The sequence below is a fragment of the Triturus cristatus genome, chromosome 1_1 (assembly GCF_964204655.1).
Source record: "Triturus cristatus chromosome 1_1, aTriCri1.1, whole genome shotgun sequence".
NCBI lineage: Eukaryota > Metazoa > Chordata > Amphibia > Caudata > Salamandridae > Triturus > Triturus cristatus.
The window spans coordinates 1276090273-1276109819 of record NC_140579.1 but is presented as its reverse complement, the minus strand read 5'-3'; the positions used below and the strand labels follow the sequence as shown (position 1 = coordinate 1276109819).

General features: G+C 44.3%; 1 protein-coding gene and 1 long non-coding RNA gene across 2 annotated transcripts in view; both read right to left on the bottom strand.

Moving 5' to 3' along the window:
- Positions 1–9840: 9840 nt before the first annotated feature.
- Positions 9841–19547, bottom strand: part of LOC146871950 (uncharacterized) — a 130984-nt gene continuing 121277 nt past the window's right edge. Inside the window, exons 2-4 of the long non-coding RNA XR_014959632.1 lie at positions 10154–10209; positions 9999–10057; positions 9841–9905 (exon numbers count right to left, since the gene is read on the bottom strand). This is a non-coding gene — a long non-coding RNA (uncharacterized LOC146871950). The remainder of the gene's footprint in view (positions 9906–9998; positions 10058–10153; positions 10210–19547) is intronic.
- LOC146871951 (ubiquitin-conjugating enzyme E2 N) lies at positions 12952–13588 on the bottom strand. The gene has a single exon (XM_085652409.1). The coding sequence runs from the start codon at positions 13568–13570 to the stop codon at positions 13112–13114; it is 459 nt and encodes a 152-aa protein (XP_085508535.1). The 5' UTR covers positions 13571–13588; the 3' UTR covers positions 12952–13111.

The following is a 19547-nucleotide window of genomic DNA, read 5'->3' as shown; positions in this document are numbered from 1 at the left end:
TGTCTCTGCAGCCACGTGGTCCCTGGAGGTCGACGACGTCCAGGAGTCGGTTCACGAGCTGTCCCACGCAGGCTCTCGCTGTCGGCGGTGTCGGCGACTTGATTGAAGCAAACAAGCCTTGGCAAAAGCAATTGTTGTAGGAGATGAAATAAGCTGATGGTTCTGACCAGCAAGGTCAGAAGGACTGCTCCTTTGGAGGGGAGCAAGGGCCAGTCTGGAGCAACCAGACCAGCGGTGTATTTCGTAGAGTTCGTCGCCAAGATGGCTACTAGCCAGCGGGCCAGCAACCGGTTAGGCGCGTTGAGTGGCAAAATGCAGAAGGGCCCCACGCAGATCGTGGAGATGCTGGAGGGCTCACCTTTGGTGCAGATGCTGCTCGGGTGTTGGGCTTCTCAGATCCCAAAGCACAACTTGGAGGGAGCCTCGGTTGTTGCACTTGTCAGCTTGTCGTAGTCGTTCCAAGATGGCTGGCTCCACGTGTCTCGGTGCCTCCACGGGTCTCCTCTTTTCAGGGACTGTGGATCGGGCGGTGAGAGGTCTGGAGGTCCAGGTCTTGTCAGTCTCTGGGCTCGGGCTCCGGCGGGAGGCGGCGGCAAAGCAGACGTTGATTCGCTGGATGGTGCTTGTCCCTGACCACAGGGGAGATTGGCTTCAGTCCTCTGTGCAGCAGAGCGTCGAAGTTCCCGTCTTCTTCTTAGTGTTAAGTTGATTCCAGGATGTCTGAAGTCTTAGGACACAGCTCCTACCTTTAAGCGGATTCTAGGGGCCGGACTACCTGCTAGGTCCCTCCCTATGGGTGGGACCAGGAAGGGGGGTGGTTACACCCCCAATCCTTTGTCTAGCTCGCCCCAGGCCCGGGACTGGTGTGCCCCAGGACCGGTTTGAACTGGCATATGCACCGAGGCTCCTTGTGAGCCACAGGCATGTCTGGTTTCTTTCAAGCCCTACCTGACCAATACACAAAATCCTGTTTGGGGTGGTGCACGCACCTCCCCTGGCAGGAAACCCTTTGTCCACACCTCCCAAGCTGGAAGGACTCCCAGCAGCAGGAGGGCAGACTTGTGTCTGTGGTGGCAGCATCCATTTTGTGGAGCTGAGGCTATGTCTGATTTTACCCGGGTTTCAGGTACTGTACATGTCGTGTCCCTCTAGAAGGGTGGAATGCTAACCCCGTCGCCAGAATTGGCGAGGGGTTAGTATTCCAATTCGTATGACACCTTACTCGACATGTTTTGATAAAGCCAAACCAAAGATAGCATTTAACCGCGAGGTTCATAATGCACTTAAGAGTATATGGTATGACGATATCTGGAAACAGTAGAAGGAAGTGGTTCCGACCACTGCAGACAGGCTCAGCTCATGCCAGAGCACCATCTCACATGGAACCAAGCACTCTGCCTTCAGGATTGTTAAGGCCTGCCATAGGAGTGACTTATAGGTTACCAGGTGTCCCATTTAAGGTTAGGTATAGGTATACTACACCTTAGTAAGAGGTGATTACACCAACTTACCCCAGCTGAGTGATCAGCCAGTTGTGTCAAATTGTTAGGCCAAACCTGGGGTAGCATAATACATGCTTCAGCCCCTGGCAGGCCTTGGGTACACCAATGCCCTGGGTACCTAGTGTACACTGGTACAGGGGCTGACAGGGTGATCCACTTCCAATTGGTTATGCACCTAGGGTGCATAGGTTTAATTTAGTAGAGAGAACAGCAGGCTGGGGGTCTGATTGGCAGGCCCACAGCCTCAATATGTCAAAAACCAGTGAAGCAAAAAGCAAAAATTTGGGGTGACCATAGGATAGCAGACCCTACTCTCCTACACAAGCCAGAAGTATTGTTTGTTGAAACGGCATTGAACATTGTTAGGTCTGACATCCAAGGCATGGTATTTACCCAAACAGTTTACCTTCACTCCTGTTTTGCTTAATTTGTTGTTGTTGGCATTAGGACTCTGGGTACTTTACGACTCCTAACCAGTGTTTAAGTGCGTGTGCCTGTGCTGTCTCCTTCAAACATGATAACATTGGACTTCACCCAGTGCTTAATTTGTGCCGGTGCTTCCCGGGTGCTTAGCACCGGTACTTATATCTAAGGGCCGGGTCTACACTCTAGACGAGCCCACATGCAAATGAGCAATAATTGCGCATTCTCGGAGTAGTTGCAGTCTCTCCCCATCCCTTTGAAGAGCTGATATCAAACATCAATGCATGCGCGCGTAATGTATTTCAAATCTGCCGCCGGGCTAAATGTGAGCCACACACCTCACATTACCGCCAGAAACTGAAACTGCAAATGCCTGGAGTCTGGGCTGAGTCTCGACGTAGGTCACGTCACACCCCATTTCCATTTTGCATTCATTCATTGGTAGGGCTCAAGCGTAATGCACTACCAATAACGATTGAAAGATATAATATTAGCCAGGCCCCACATCCCTCTTTGGTGAATCATGAAGTTTGTTCCCCAAATCGGACCAATCAGTAGTTGTTTTTACCCGCGGCCCGGCCAGCACACTGCGCAGCTACATTCATCATTATCACGGGACAGAAGCAATCCGCGGGTCGTGAAGCAGGCCTCCTCCGCCGCTGATTAATTTAAACTAAGAAGGCTCTCCCGAAGTCCAGGTAAGAAATTAATGCCTTTGACCAGCGTTATATTTGTCTACAACCCAAGCGTTGAAATGTACGATCATGCTAAATAACGTTTAATAGTGTGGGGCCCATGCCTGCAGATCTTCCTTTACTGCTGCTGGCTTTTAACTTTTGCAGCAAAATCTTTCTTTTAAGTTAAAAGCCAGCAGCAATGGCGGAAGAACTGCAGCCGTGGGCCCCACACGATAAAACGAGATTTTGTATCATGAGACATTTTAATGCTTTGTAGACAAATATAACACTGAACCCTAGTACACAGCTGATGGCAGAAAAGCAAGACTTATCTGAACGTGCTACTAGAAGAAAAATTGCCTCGAGTTGCCGGTTTAGGTAATCTTGTTTTTCTGTAATCAGTTGTGTGCCATTGTTCAGTGTTATGATATACAAAGCATTCAAATGAGTGGAGTGGAGTAGTTAGCTCAGTTGATTAATGCAACCCTTGATGCTGGCAAAGTGCAACCGGAAGATCACAGGGTTGGATTCCAACAGATGCACTCAGCCTTTCATCCTTACTTCTGTTATTTAAGCCTTGAGACTGGACTACTAATGTTCGCCATATAAATATATAATTTATTGTTGCTGCTGTCATTTCGAAGTGAGCTTCTCAAGGTGAAAGTTCTCCTGGCTAAGATAAAACATTGACTTATTATGGCTGCACAGGTAGAAGAAATAGTGCTGTTTGTGATACAGCTCAGCATTTTGTATTGGAGGAATGTGTTGCAAACCAGGCTCTTTATGAGTGAAGTGGGGGTGAGGGGTGATTCCTCTCAGCCTCCCCTGTGAGTACAGGCCTTAAAGGCACAGTTGTTACATCGAGCCGCCAGGACAGCCTTCAGTGGTCGCTTCCGTTCCATGTCACAGCAAAGATGCGTCTGGTCACTGCCAGAAGATATTTTTAAATGACTGTGGCTAATCCCTGCCTCCCAAGCCATTCTTATAGCTTTGGGCGCCTGTAATACTATGAATTGTCACACTTGTAAGAGTGTGATGGTTAGTAGATGTGTTTCTACTGCCATTGGCAGGTGGGAGGGGCAATGTGTGGTGCAAGCTGCAGTGGTCTCCCAGCGGGAGCCCCGGCACTTATTTTTTTACAAATTAAGCACGGACTTCACCTAATTGGCACGTTCAACTTACTTATAATTCCCTGATATAGTGGTACAACCTGAACCCAGGGCCTGTAAATTAAATGCTACTAGTTGGCCTTTAGCACTCATTGTGCAACCCCATAAAGTAGCCTTTTAAAACATGTCATAGGCCTGCCACTGCAGCCTATAGTGCAGTTTTAAACTACCACTCTGGCCTGGCAAAATAAAACTTTTGCCAGGCCTAAACCTTCCTTTTTAGGGTCGAGTCTGCATGAGCAGAATGCGCTCGCACATGAGCTCTCGCTTGTGAGACGCTGTTGTGTTCAGTAAAGGGCTTGCATCCTGCCCATTGATTACCATTCGTTGACCCCTTGGTCACTCTTCTTTACTATCTCCTACTTGGCCAGTATATGCCTTAGTGTCACTTTCTATTCAGGGAGCAGGGCGCAACCACAGATGTATTTGGTTTAATTAGTGTGCCTCTGCTAATCACTCTCTGGTTCACATTCTGTTTGTTCGTCTTTCCTTATCCCCCTCGTGTTTTTAGGTCTCGCGCCTAGCTATACACTGCGCAGCAGTGTTCGCGCAGCGAGAGTCCTTTTGTACGGGTTTTGAAAATGGACCTGGAAAATGCACACGCTTGTGCGTGTGATTTTACCTTTGCGGCCTGCAATTGGACTTTCCGTGCGTGTTCTTTTGTAAAATAGACACCAATAGGCCAGAGGCGGGCGCATAGCTCTGCCCCTGGCCTATTGGTGTCTATTACGCGCATTTCCTGCCATATGGTTTCAATTATCGTGCCCAGACACGGGCACGATAATTGAAAGCATATGGGCGCGCGCGCACCACTCGCGGCTTTGTTTTTCACAAAGGCGATCACTTTCGGTTTCGCGATCGCCTTTCTCCTCCCTCCCCTTGGCAACAGAAATAAGGCGCTGGCCCGCATGGCAGATGTTCCAGTCGCGATATGACCCCCTAAATCAGAAGCAAAGCAGTAGTAAGTCAGGAGTAAAGCAGGCCGCATGTCGCTGTTTTTTACTTGCTTTCCACCACCAAGTCTGGAGTAAGTCACACCTACTTATCGCAACCTACTTATGACCTGGCGTGATTAGTGCTCGACGCACGCATGATGATTGTGCCGGGCCCACCATGTCGTCCTCTCCAGTTCGCAATTGCTCTTCCATTAATTGTCCCGCCTTGTGTCTTTTTCCTCTTTTATCCGCACTCATTGCTTTCTCTAGATTGTATACCTTTATTTCTGTGCGTTTATTTTACTTTTATCTCTTCCTCCTTCAATATTTGGTCTGCTCCAGTCTCTTATTTTTTGCTCAATCAGTAGCTCTACGGGTCCTGTTTTAATGTGCTTACAAATAGGCTTGTGCAACGCGTTTTTCACATCAATACGGTGGGATTTGCCGGTCCCTGCACAGATGTATCTCCTTGATGCATGTTAGAATAAATTGTCCCTCTACAGCGACCGTCCGTCCTAGGCGTTCTTTATGGTCGCTTCCCACCATTACTTCGTCTTTCAGGCACCGCTTCTCCAATAATATCCCTGCGTTTAACAGTCAACGCTGCCCGCTCCCTCCACCCGCAGCCTGTCGGCGATTCTGCTCCCAGTCACCCCATGGGGTTCATCGTCATCGTGAATGAACAGCGCAGCTCTGGCAGTGGAAATCATATTTTTTTCAGGGCCTCCTCTAATGTGTCCCTTTCTTCTCTTTACTTTCCAAAGTCTGTTTTTATTTATCCTGTCTCTCTTTCTGTCCCTATCTTGCTTGCATTTTCCCTCGGTTCTCAATACACCCTGGTCTTTACAGCTATCCTCTTGTCTTTGCTTTTTAAATCTGTTACGTTTATTTCACTTCTTTCGGTTTTAAACCCCCCCCCACCCCATCCCCAGTTTCCGTCTTCCTCTCTCCGCCTCTTCCTCTGCTCTCCTCCGCTCTACCTCTCTCCGCCTCGTCCCATGCTCTCCTCTGCTCCTGTTTCCCCTCAGCCCTCCAGTGTATCCCCTGACTCGCCTCCCTGCCCCCCTTCCCCACTCCCCTCCTCGCTGCAGGTGCGGGATCTGATAAATGGCAAACAGGCAGCGTGAAGCTGCTGGGTTTGCAGAAGGCTGTGTGAAGGCAGGAGTTTTGGGAGATGAAGGCCTGATGTTTCGGCTCACTTTTCGTTTTGTGTGTTCTTGACTCGTGGGCATCTTGTATTGTAGGCATCCCTGCAGAAAGACTCGCCTAACGATCAATACATTGCTAGTACAATTATTCTTATCAAATATATAACCTGACATAAACGGGCCCCCACTCTACTACAAACACCTGTGATATAACTCCAAATTATGACCACCCTTTTGCACAAATCGGTGAGGGGCACGGAACTTTCACCTAGGTTAGTTGGCCTAGAGGTGCACAAAGATGGTGGACTGATATCTGCACAATACAGGTCCTGAAATTCTGAGTCACATCTTTCAGTGGTATTGTCCCAACAGACCGCTGCAGGATCTGTAGGATCAAATAAAATCCCCAGAAGTAGGAAGTCAAACTGGTATTTGTTACTGGTACTATAGAACAGTCTCTTGCCTCATACTAGGACCATCCCCTCCCTGCTTCAGTCCAGGAAAGAACTTAAAACATGGCTTTTTAACAACTAGGATTTTTATCAATAATTCGAGTGTTCTGATTTTAAGCTCCGGTTTCAGCTAGCACCAAGACACCCTTGGGTATTCACGCTGTATAAATTGCATTAACATGCCAAAACTGAGTTGTGCTGGGGTGGGGAGGTGAGGCAGGCCTTGCATATGCCCCCTCCACACATCAGACCCACATTTCCCTTTTTTGCATGCTTCTGTGTGGCACATATTCTGCATAAGGCTTATAGGAGTCTGCCCTAACAGATAGCACAGCTTTCGTGGCCATAGATGATGGCACGTCTCACATTCATGCCCAAGTAATACACTCAGGCTGCTCTTAAGGCTTTACACTGATTCAGTTATCCAATTCGTAGTGCTCTGTATAACTTAAAGGCAGTACGGCAAAAGGGCCCTTGCTACAGTGTCCCAAGACCTGAGTTCAAAGGTACAGACCAGCCAGGGTGATGGGATCTGGATTTGCTAATCTTCTGCTCGTCCCTAAAATAAAAACACGGCCGTTGTGGAAATATACATGTTATGACACAGGTGGACAAGCATAGGCAATAGGTCTCGCTTTTGGGACCTTATAAGTATTTAGTTTTGCAGCACAATATCCTTGGTGCAACAACATCAACTGTTGCATGTGTTCATTTTTGAAACAAATAAAAAAAAGGCATTGTCATTTCCAATGCCAATATCTCAAACTCTAGTAAATGCTAGACCTATTGCATTGTAAATGCTTGTTTTCAGTTATTAGTGTTTCTTTCTCTTGTTTTATATGGAGAGCTACCATCTTGTACTAGTCACGGGCTTGTTCGTAGTACGAATGATGGTGACGCATTTCATGACTCATTACAGATAACAAAATAACCTATGCAAACAATTGAGGCATAATAAATTAATGTATTTTACTGCAATTTGTAGATAAAAAAAACCTTATATAAATCATCATCGTATTCAAACTGGCTTCAGCACAATTATCTAGCAATTCCAGAGCGATAATGAAATACAGGGTGAGAACTGGACTAATGCTATGCAGAAAGCGTCCACTAAGTGGCAGCAGCGTTCCAGACACAGCATCCGAGGGTCACAGGCTGAAGTTTCACATATATGCAAGACTTAAATGGAAAAGATAAGGTGGGTATTTCTGCAGAAGTAAACTCTTCAAAAGAGTAAATCTTAATGTAAGGAAAATGTATACACTACATACTTCTATAGACTCCTTTTCAAAAGATGTTCAATGTTTGTATTTTACTGCAACGCGTTTCTGTACTCTGGGTTACTCTAGTAATAAAACTAGATTAGGATGGGTCACATATTCTCACCAGTTAAGGAATTCAAAAATCTCAGTACTCCTGATCCTTAAATATAGGGCATAAAAATGATTTTCTTTTTTCAGTGGGCGGAAAGCAACCAGAATAAATACATAGTTATTAGAGGAGCATCTTTTATACATCTTTCTACGACACTCTACTCTGCAACACTGCACTCTCCGCCACTAAACTTTCCGCCACTCTACTGTGCACTACTGCACTCTGAAGCAATCCACTCAGTGCTAATGTTACCTATGCCACTCAACTCTACTCTGCACACATTCTACGGCACTGCACTCTACGCCACTCTACTCTGCACCACTGCACTCTCCGTCACTGTATACTACGGCATCGCACTCCACGCCACTCCCCTCTGCACCACTGCACTCTAAGCAACTGCACTCAACTATACACCACTCTAATCAATGCCATTGCGTTCTAGGATGCTTCATTCTATGGTGCTGAATTCTATGCCGCTGCACTCTATACAACTATACTCTGCATCACACTACACCAATGCACTCTACACCAGTCCACTATACTCTATGCCACTCCACTGTAACCGACTCTATGCCATTGCACTCTACTCAACACCAATCTACTCTACGACACTGCACTCTACTGTATACCATTTTAGTATATATGCCACTCTACTTTATGCCACTTTACTTTGTGCCACTGCACTTTACGAAACTCTGCAGCACAGCACTATCCAACACTCTACTCAGAGTGGTGCAGAATATAGGGGCATACTCTTCCCCACTGCACTCTATGCCACTCTACTGTGCTCCACTGCACTCTGTGCCACTGTACTTTACAGCACTCTATTCTACACCACTGCACTCTGCACCACTGTACTCTACTATGCAACACTCTGATCTATGACACTGCATTCTATAACCCTGCATTGTACACCAATGAATTCTGTGCCACCGCATTCTACTCCACTGCACTCTACACCACTTTACTCTGCAATATTTGAAGTCAATGCACTCTACACCACTCCACTGTACGCCACGCTACATGACTCCACTCTATGCCACTCTGCTAAACAACGCTCTCTGTCACTCTACTCTACAACACTCTTCTCCTCTCTTCTCCATTTCACTTGACAGCACTGCACAACACTCTTCTCTATGGCACTAATGTTTAGCTATGCTGAACAGCAGCCATGCTGGTGTACAACATTGCTAAAACACATTGAGAAAGCCAATGGTTCTTGCATAGGCGAGCCCTAGTGACTTTGCCAATGCTTGGTAAATACTTATGTCACACCTAAGGTAGGCCCTAAAAGCTCATGGAGCAGGGTGCATTCTGCTTAAAAAGTAGGACCGGTGATACATGTCCTGGCAGTGAAAAACTCCTGAAGTCGTTTTTCAGTGTCGTAAGGCCTATCTCTCCCATTGACTAACACTGGGCTACTTTATTACATTTAATACGTGCTAACTTTAGATTTGGAGCATATAGAGATATACTGTCTTCACTCAAATGAATTGAAATTTGCAATCCTCTTTAATGATAAAGTCAGATTTTAAGTCACAATTCTAAAAATGCCGCTTTTAGGAAGCTCAATGTGACCCAAAAACCTCGATTTCATTGTTTTTTATTTCATTCAATAGAAAACTTTTTCTGTATTTTTTTAAACCATAATTTTAGAAAATACTTTTAAATCATTATAAACACCACAGCCTTAATTTAGAATATGACCTCACCAATTTACAAACGTATAACAATAAATGACATTCAACATATAATAAAAAACTAATGAAAGAACACTTAGGGCAAAACATTCACAAGACAAACAAACCCAGACAGGTAAAAATGTCTTTAAAATTTTGTAACCTTCTATTTTGGGCATGCCTCAAACAGTGTGCTATTTTTGAAAACCACATACTATTTCACACTTAATTCGCAGTTAATTCATAACAATCCAATTGTTTTTTTGAAACAGTTGGGAATGAGTCTTTTTTAGCACTGTTTGAAAGAAAACCATGGTCGACACATTTCAAACCCCACTTTCAGATCTTGGGGTTCTCTTCAGGACCACAAAAGCTATAAAAAAAATAGGAAAGGGGAGAGGTAAGCTCTCAGTCTCTCTACGTTGTACAAAAACCTTATGATTAAACACCCTAATTTTGTGCCAGTTTAAAAAATTACCTATTCGTTCCGAGGTCAGCCGATCTAATCTGTTCTACAGCGAATCAGAAACCTAGCTCCATAGAACACTAGGAGAGGAAAAAACAAAAAGGAGGAGAAATCAGCCCTCTGCGTCTTTTAAATTAAGTCGCTTTATGGTTATTTAGGGATGCTGGACTTACTTGTGGGATGTCCATTCCTTCCATACTTCTTTTTGGATGATATATTTTAAGGCTGTAAACTTGGAAAGAACCAAAAAGTGTCCATTGGTTAGAAAAAACAACCTGCGTTTGCAGTGGTTTAATTGCTGTCGACATTATTCTCAACAGATACATACCTAGAGATATCTTTTCATGGCAGATGGACGCTGCCGTAAAGGTTCCACAAGCGAATCTGCGTAAAGAATAACAGGAGGGATCAAAATTCTGCTTAAACTGTGACGTTCTCATTTGTCCTTTATGCACTTCCATTCTTGTGGCTCATGCTAAGTTTTGGTGTATTTCATTAATTTATGTGGCTTTGTTCTGCCTACTGCATGATAGCTGATTCGACTGGCTCCTTGTGCAAAAAACTAGATTTTTTTCGTATTCACACTCAAATGAATTATAAGGCCTTATATTAAAATTCGGATTGGGCCCGGTAGTGTAAAATGTTACCTTGACCATTAGTCTGCTGGTAAGAATTTTTGTGCCCCCTGTAAAACTATGATGATAAAAATACATCAGCACTGGCAGGTTGATTGTTGTTTTTTGATTATTAGGCTCAGCCTTGCTGAAAAGAGCCCGAACCTTTGATTGTTAGCTTTTAGGAAGCTGGACGTTTCTCATCCTAACCCTGCCAGTGTCCTGGGTCACATGACTGTGAATGCTTCTGCTGTTGGGGTTTGAATTTCTTCCCGAAAGTAGCACAAAGGGAGCTTGGGTGTGGACAGTATGGGCCATCCTGGCAGGACGAGTGGAAGGAGCTGTACTCAGCCTCACTTACACTACAAAGCACTTTGCGGCCTGCACTCACAAAGGAATCTGACACCAGACCGGTCTGCCTTTTGTTACTTCTAAACAGTTCGGTGCCTTGACAAGGGCAGGGGAAGGCCTTTCAAGAACCAGATGTGGAGGTAGAACAGGGAGTCCCCCACACAAAGGCTGGCACCAGCTGTAAATATTGGACCTTTAGAGCTGTTCATCAGAACACACGTGGACCTGTGGTAGCTACAAAAGAATGAATTTTTCAGCAATGATAGCCTGCAGTGACAGGCAACTTGAAGCTACAGCAATGACCGTCCATGACGCCAGATCGGCTGATCAAGCTACAGCGACGACAGCCCACGATGCCCAACCTGCTCTTTTTCACTACAGCGACGACCACCCGCAAAGCTCTACCTGCTACTCACAGCCTCCTCCACGGTAAATGGAACTCTTCATGCCGGACTCGGGAGGAAATGCTTCAGCAATACTAACATGATCCCTGTATTCAACCTCACTCTATCGCAGTCAACCTGAACTTGTGATTTTCCCCAGGTTTAGCGTGACCAGATGACCGTGAATTGCACTTTGTGCTTTTAAGTGCTATTTTCACTAAAAACTTTGGAATTGCATATCTTCAATTCTTCTGATTGGATTTTTGTCATTCTGACATTTTATTTATTAAATGTACTTTATTTTTTCTAAACTGGCTTGGGATTTTTCTTCTTTATTTCTGTTTGTGTGCTGCACTGCCTCTAAGTTTAAGCCTGACTGCTTTGTACCAAGATACCAGAGAGTCACAGGTTAATTTAGTGACTCTTCGGGTTCACCCTGACAGGGATTGTGGTTGTTGCCTGAACTGGGCTTCCACTCCCCCCACCAATAACCAAATTGCTTACAATCCTAAAACGATTACTTACCGGTAATCTTCATTACTCCAAGCACTAGTTCTCATCACAGTCAAATTGTGAGTTTTCCTTTTTACATTAACAGGATTTAACTATCTTAGCTGTAAAATAACTCAAATGCTTGTACCCAGTCTCTACTGAAGGCTCCAACTTCGCCTTGTGAGTCATAAAGATGTATCCACCTACCTTACTTCCTAAAATACCAAGCACCTTGCGCCTGTGGTTAAAACCAACTGGGAGGGAAAGGCAGGTATGTAGGACTGTGACTAGGAAGGCTAGCAGTGGCAGATGGCGATCTCTGAAAGGGGAAGGGCGTAAACACCCAATATGAATTTGAGAGAGCGATGGAAGCGAGGCTGAACTCCAGAAGGAGGGCTCAGGGGGTTCTTTTTCAACAATAGTAAAAATCTATATTGAAATGCACGATCCTACACTCCTGCCAGCACACCTTAATAAATGCTATCAGTGTCCCAAGTTAAAAATGCATTCAGAAAGATAAATTAAAATCTCTTAGACACAAGTGCCACAAGGTGGTGCTATTGCCTTTAAATATATCAGAATTAGCTCCTACAAACTTAAAAAAAAATTCTATCACCATTACAAAATAAAGGAAAGAATCAAGTAGTGGTTTTCAAAGTGGCAGTGCCTGGCACCTTTCGTTGAATACAGTTTTTAGCCACACAGCTTCATGAACTCATCAAGGTACCAGTCTGCATGTTTCTTTTTTTTTTTTTTTTTTTTTTTTTTTTTTTTTTAGAATAACAAAAAATATTTTACTAAAACATTGGATTTTCCAGACAAGCCATAAAAAAAAATGATCAAGCTTTTCTGAGGGAGAAATCTGCACTTGATAAAGAGTCAGTATTATTAGTGAATGTGATGTTTCTTTTAAAATGTTCCCACTTCTGTTCGAACAATCAAGCTTGTTCATCTATAGCATCTAAGTTACAGACTTGCCAAAGGGCACATCCTAAGTGCTGGTTAGCTGCATGAAATAATGCAATTATCATCACCATAATAAGGGGGGGGGGGAGGGGGGGGTGCTGTGAAAGAGAAGGAACCCACAAAACAAAAGTATATTTCCTGCAGCTAACACAAGCTACATTCATTCACAGTGCTTATACTCAAACCATGATGGGAGAGACAAATGATGGGAGAGACAAATGAAAGCAGAGACAGGATACGATCCTTAACACATTAATAAGCCAGATGATATACTCAGCCTCTGCTCATGCTTTACAACAGTGAATCAGGACAATACAGAATTGCTTATATGCATTTAATCACAAAATTACTGATGATGTCTGGGCTTCTTTCTTATTCTGTAATGTTGTCTAAGACTGTGTCCATTAAATGCAAACGAAAAAAAGGAAGAGGTCTTGGCAGAACAGGAAAAGTGATGCACACTTGATGTTCATGTTGAAATTATAGGTTATTCGTGGCATATAGCCTAGTCCATGCTCTGGCCGTTTCTATGGCTTGGGCTTCACAGGTCTTCCACTGCTCAGCTACATCGTTTGCTAATGGATCATCTGGATTGGGGGCACTTAACAAAGCCTGAATTGATAGCAGAACTGTGCGGATCTGCAGAGCAGGAGACCATTTATCTTTTAAAATATCTAAACAGATTCTTCCCAATTTGTCTACATTAGGGTGATATATTTTGGTCATGAAACGTACTTTAGGGGCTGCCATAGGATATTCTTCTGGAAGGAATAATTCAAGCTTAAATGCCCCTCCTTCAAATGGGGAATCTTGTGGACCTGCAATGACCACATGAAAATACCGTGCATTGCATTCATCTGGTTCTGCCTTTATTCCAGGAACAGGCTCGGCCAGTAAGCGCTGGGTTTCCTTGATGATCCTGCGGGGCAGCCCTGCCATCTTGTCTCAATACAGAACTCCGGCAGTCTGCATGTTTCTTGACATAAAACTACATATAATTCAGCTGCATTTGGTAACAGTTTTTAATTGAGGCCTCATAACTCACCCCTGCTGAACTTCTTCCTCATCTTATGGTCAGTGTCTGGCATGCTTATCTTCAAATAAACATTGAAGAGTGACTTGGCAAAAGGCAGAGCTATCAGCCACAAGTGACATAAAGGTGTGACGCTATTACGTAGGGCTTGAGGATACACTTCCCTGTATCCCTAAATACCATCAGGCTCCATAGGCGCCACTGATGAGGCACGATGAGCATGGACACCAAGTGCTGTGAAAAGGTAAGCCCTGATATGCGCAGCTTGCTGCCCAAGAGAGCTATCTGCGGGATCTCACTAAAGAACGTTGAGCAGGCAACAAGAAGCATGTGTAAGGCAATCACAAAATTGGTAAGGTGTGTAAATTGGAGGGCCATGTCCTCAACACCCTAGAACACAGGCCGCCTTTCTGGACTAGGACTCGGAGTAATGAACATTACTGGTAAGTAAATACCCTCATTATCTCCTCATCTTCCTCGTCCCAGTCTTGACATTAAGATATATTGAAGCAGAGAAACCTACACACAGGAGGCTGCGTACAAAATGGAAAAACCCACCGCTGCGCAAAGACCTCTTCAACCAAATAAACCCACATACTCTGACTGACCATAAACCTTCTATGCTGGCTAGGGTGCATCCACAGGGCCAGTACAGGGCATGGTGGTCGCTATAAATACCACAGCACGTGCAAACGCACCAGGACCCATGAGTATTAGGGGCCGACTATACCTCATTTTATTACCAAACCACAGGATGAGGTACTGGCTTGGCCTATCATGACTGGTACAGTTAATGAAAATATCAGAAAAGAAAACAAGTCTTGCAGAAAGGGAAAGTAGGAATCCAGCGGACTGAAACAAACAAGAAGTATAGGAGGTGGAGTCCCTCTTGATGACTCCAAGGAAGGAGGTGGAACCTGAGTTAGAGACTGGGTATAAAAATGTATTTTAAACTTTATTTTAAGTCTAAGGTATCTCACGATGGGACTGAGTAGAGGAAGAGGGAGGAGGAGGTAATGGACAGCTCAAAAGATTGGGAAATTACCTGAATAGGTTAGATGTGGGTCTTTTCATTAATTAGGAAACCAGGGAATCTACAAGGCCGAACTGGGAACCCAACACAACCCTAGCAAATGTTGTCAGACCAGCCTCTATATGGTGCGTACTGAGCAAGCTGGTTTCTCCTCCCAAGAGAATTTGATGAAAAAAATATCAAAAATGGTGCATTCTGCAACACATTTTTCATTATATATTAAATTGTATTAGCTTTTAAAGCATAGTAAATAATGACCTTACAGTGCACCAAGATACAACAATCTTTGTTTGGGCTCTTCAATAAATGTATTTCTACCCAATTAAACCCTTTTTAGCACCATTAAGATAATGAAAGACGGGGAAAACATAACTTACTATCCTATACCATGCAGTTTGTATGTAGCTCTTTGATGGAAGTTTATGGCTCACTGTGCTAGATTAAGACTATACGTTATTAACTCCACTCTCTGTGACAAAAGCAGTAACTCACTGAGCTAGGCACTTAAAATACTGTTCTGTTATCTGCATGGTACATGTTCATTGCAGCAGGTATATTAACCCTCTGAGCTACCTTAGATGAGTCAAATCTGCCACCAGACAAAACTGCAATCTCTCTCTGTCAGGTAAATTAATCACAGAGTTATCTAGACACGTTTATTATTGCCTCAAAACTGCCTGAAATAGAAGGGACTCTGCAGCAGGTGTTTTTTAAAACTGCTGTACTGCTACAAACGGTTCCCAGCAACAAAACCGACCCCTCACCCTTCCAGCCTCACGGAGATACACCCGATGCCCAGGCAGCCAGCCCGGCCTAGGGAATCTTTAAATGAGCATCTTCCTCGTTCTGATTGGCTTGTCATGCTGCTCTGTTGCAGCTGGAATAACATGCTAGATATCACCTTCAGACGTTATTTTAGGTCGAGGTTCAACCTGTTATATCTCTTCAGTGGGGTTTGGCAAACCCACCGATTGCCATTGGTTACTATTTGTGGCATTCAGACATGCTGGCTTGATATTGGTGCATTTGTGTAAATGCACCTCCTTTGCTGCTTAGTTCTGTCCCTGGCGATCTCACTCAGAGATTTTTTTGTTTGGCCATCACACAACAGCATGTGATGGCCCTTCCTCCTTGTTTTCTTTCCCCAGCTAGTTTTATTTTGACTCTAGCTTGTAAGGTCTCGGCTAGCGAAGGCTGCGCTTGCGCAGTCTCGCTTGCGAGATTTAATGACTTGGAGAAGTGGGGCTTGAACCCGCCCCTCTTCTCCATTGGCTGGCCTCTGAAATACTGGTCAGCCATTGGAGAAGAGCATTGTCTCTCCAAACAAGCCCCGTCTTTTTCGGATTCGGGGGCGTGTTTTTTCGATTCTTTCTCTCCTCTGGAATGTAAACATTCCAGCCAATGGCAAGAGGAGAGAAAGAAAAAACACGCCTCCGAATCCGAAAACGCCGCTGCGTTTCTCCGAGGCATTTCTGCTTGACCTCGGAGAAAGGCGGCGGTGTTCATGGCTCTCGCCAGGTAAGGCAACAGACACCGAGTTGGGTCAGTAGCGCGAGGCTCGGGTAAGGGTCCCTGCTGGGGTCTCCGTTTTTTTTAACTTTAATCTGAACTCGGCAGCAATCGACTGCTTTTGATGTAGCTTTTTTTTGCAGTTCTATATTACACGAACTGGACCCCCTCCCCCCCGGAGCACGCATGGTAGCGGCGCCGCTGAAGGCCCAGCCTGCCTAGGAAGGGAGGCGCCGGTTTGGCGCCTCCCTTCCTTAACAGCCCCACTTACCCTTACCACAGGTCTCAGACGCTCACCGCACCAGGTAGCGAGGCCCCTATACCACCCACCAGAGGACAAGGTGTTGATGGTGACCTCAGCTAGGCCTACCAGTGCAAGGGGTTCGCCCTTCTCTGTACAGTCCTCAGACCAATAGGAAGAAGTTGGCACAGAAACTGGAATAGAAAATACAAAGTTTAATAAACCTCATGAGGTGGAACTACATTCACACAGCACCCTTCGGTGTTGAGTGAAGTAGCGCACTGAACAGAAGAAGCATGGTCCTTTTATACCCACACAGGGGCTGAAAAAGGCGGTACAAGTACACGAGAAGAGTTATGCACATAAATGGTCATACAGAAACTGCACAGTCAACAAGTAGGAGGAGTAATAAGTTGCTGACATCAGTTAGAACAGCCTGACAGTTCTATACTAGGAACAGGTGCACTCTACTAGCTAAGCATATCTGCGCATGTGCAAGACTCTGGGAGAGGGAAACAGCAAATGTCCAGCACATAGCTAACTAAAATGGCTGCCAAGTACAAAATGGCTTTCAGCTCATGCTAAGAGATTAATGCAATCTTCAACAGATGGTCCTTTTAGCATGAGCTAAAGACATTCCCATAATCCAGTAGGAAATATGCATATTAATTTTTTGTTCATAAATTTATCAATATCCTAATTCATTGCTTGGTGGGCATTTCTCATTCTAAATATTGTTAAGCTGGTATGTATAAGGTATAAGCAGGAGTACAAAGGGAACAGAGCATTGGGTCATACAGATAGCAGGAGAGAGTAATTACTATTATCAGAAACAGAACTATTAGCTTTCTAGTCCTAAGCAAATCCTAGAACCATCTAGTAAAAACATTTTCAAGACTCCTATGCATTTCAGTGACCATCAATTTAAACTTCAAAATAGCCAACAGCACATATCTAATAAAAACATTTTCACTAGACTTTTCCAGTGTTTCCTTTATGAGGGCTAGAGTATCAATCAAGAAAAGGGTAAAGTAACATTTGTCAATTGCTCAGATGGACTTTTCTCTCGCAGAATAAACATTATTCCTAATACAATTATGAAAGCAGTCAGACATATTATTACAAAAATGATCCTGGATCCAGAGGACCAGGAGGACCACACAGGACAATGAGAATTAGGACGAAGAGCTGCAAAGGGTTGCTCCTCCTCAAAAATGGGACGACCAATGGGGTACATTTTCAACAAAAAAGAAAAGGAAGTCCTTGGGAAATTAAAGCCGCTGTACAACCAACCAGAGGGGAGTCTTCTCCCTGTGTCCGTTTGAGCCTCACAGGCAGGCTCTTGTTGTTCCCACGGTGGAGCTGCACAACTCAGGAATCACGGCCCAGTTTCAAGGGAAAAGTTTCTTCTTTCAGGATAGGGCAATCACCCACCAGGGCAAATGCTCTCAGCGATCCTGTCCAGTGTCTCAGGCAGTGCACCAGTTTTCTTCATTTCAATCTAACAGGCACCAGAGACACAGCACCTGTACCCTGAACTCAAGTCCTTCCCTAACTCCTGTATTGCTCTGCTGGCACACTGCTCTTTCGTTGGGGCCATAGATTGCATTCAGTGTGCCCAGGTATCTCTTGACCAACAAAGGTGAAAACTTTACAGCCACGTTGGGACCAGGATTCAGAGGCCTGATGCTAGGATCTCTGAAGCAACCCTTGTTTCAAAGGGGGTTACCTCAAGCAAAAACTTTCTCGCCTTCCTGGTCGGTCTGTGACTCTCGGCTGGGCATCAAAAACTTGATCCACGATTTCTCCTTTCTGATTTGTGACCCCGTCTTTCGCCCAAGACAGTGGCAGGGGTACACACTTCACATCCCAGTGCTTCCGGCCTTCTACCTTCACTGAGGTGCTGGTTACCTTCACTTTGACTTCAAGCTGGACTGGTGCTGACTCTCCAAGCTGGATCTGATGTCCGCGCCCCTCTGGCAATGGTTGTAAGGCAGCAAATATCTATTGGTGGACAGAACAAAAGGTCTTTAGACAAGGCACAGAAATAATCTATCAACAGAGAGGATAGTCTCAGAATACTTCCTAGTCTAGGGACGCCCCATATATTAGCAAGGCACCCAAGAACCACTTTCATCTATGTCAGAGTAAAAGAAACAACAGCCTGGACCTATTGGCAAGTATAAAAGGAACTCTTTGGTGAACTGACAAGAGTGATACGTCACCCAATCCCAAGCAGCCAAGGAAGTCTGTGTTCATTTACTAAATTCTGAGGAAAAGAGAAAAACAATACAGACATACTCCAAATCCTTACATCTGTATATTCCTATCTTAATCATCTAAAGACCCTCAAGAAAAAAGGAAATGTTCTACACTTTTACTCATAGACTTTGCATTCCTTGTACAGGACTGCAGACACTTCTAAAATGATTGCTCTTAATAAAAGCACCTACATTGTATGCTTAGGACCATGCTCTCATGTTATAGGAGCAACAGGAACATCTAAAACTGCTAATTTACCAGGGATTCCTATTACATAAAGAACTAAAAAACTTCAACATAATGGGTACATTTTCTCCAGCAGAACATCTTGTGACAAACAGACTCCTATAAAACAATATTTTCCTAAAAAATGTTTGCTAAGGATCACATGGGCATCTTCTCTGCATTCTATTTTTCACAATCCAAACTATGCAACATCAGCTCTAGTAAGGACTGTCAGTTTATTTACACCGACTAGCTAATAAAAACTAGCAATGCCCTTGCAAAACTGTATGTAGCATGAGAATAACAAACAATAGTGGTGTTATCACCTGAGAATTTTAGAACAAAAACTACCCACAGCTAGTTCCCCTTAAAGATCAAATAAGGAAACCACAATCTAGACTACTCATCCTTTCATAATTTCATCAGACAGGATGGGCAGTAACATAGCAAATTTATTTATTCATTTTATTAATGCTAATAATGTTTAAAACAATATTACTGAATAGCCAATTAAATGTCTCATGGCTATTTCACAGACAGTTTAGACAGGCTCAAAAGAAATTGAGAAAAAGAGAGAGAACACATAAATTTGCCTACCCTTAATTTGTAGAGG

What these genes read in the sequence shown, in the direction of transcription:
- LOC146871951 (XM_085652409.1), bottom strand. Translation starts at nt 13,570, where the DNA reads ATGGCAGGGCTGCCCCGCAGGATCATCAAGGAAACCCAGCGCTTACTG.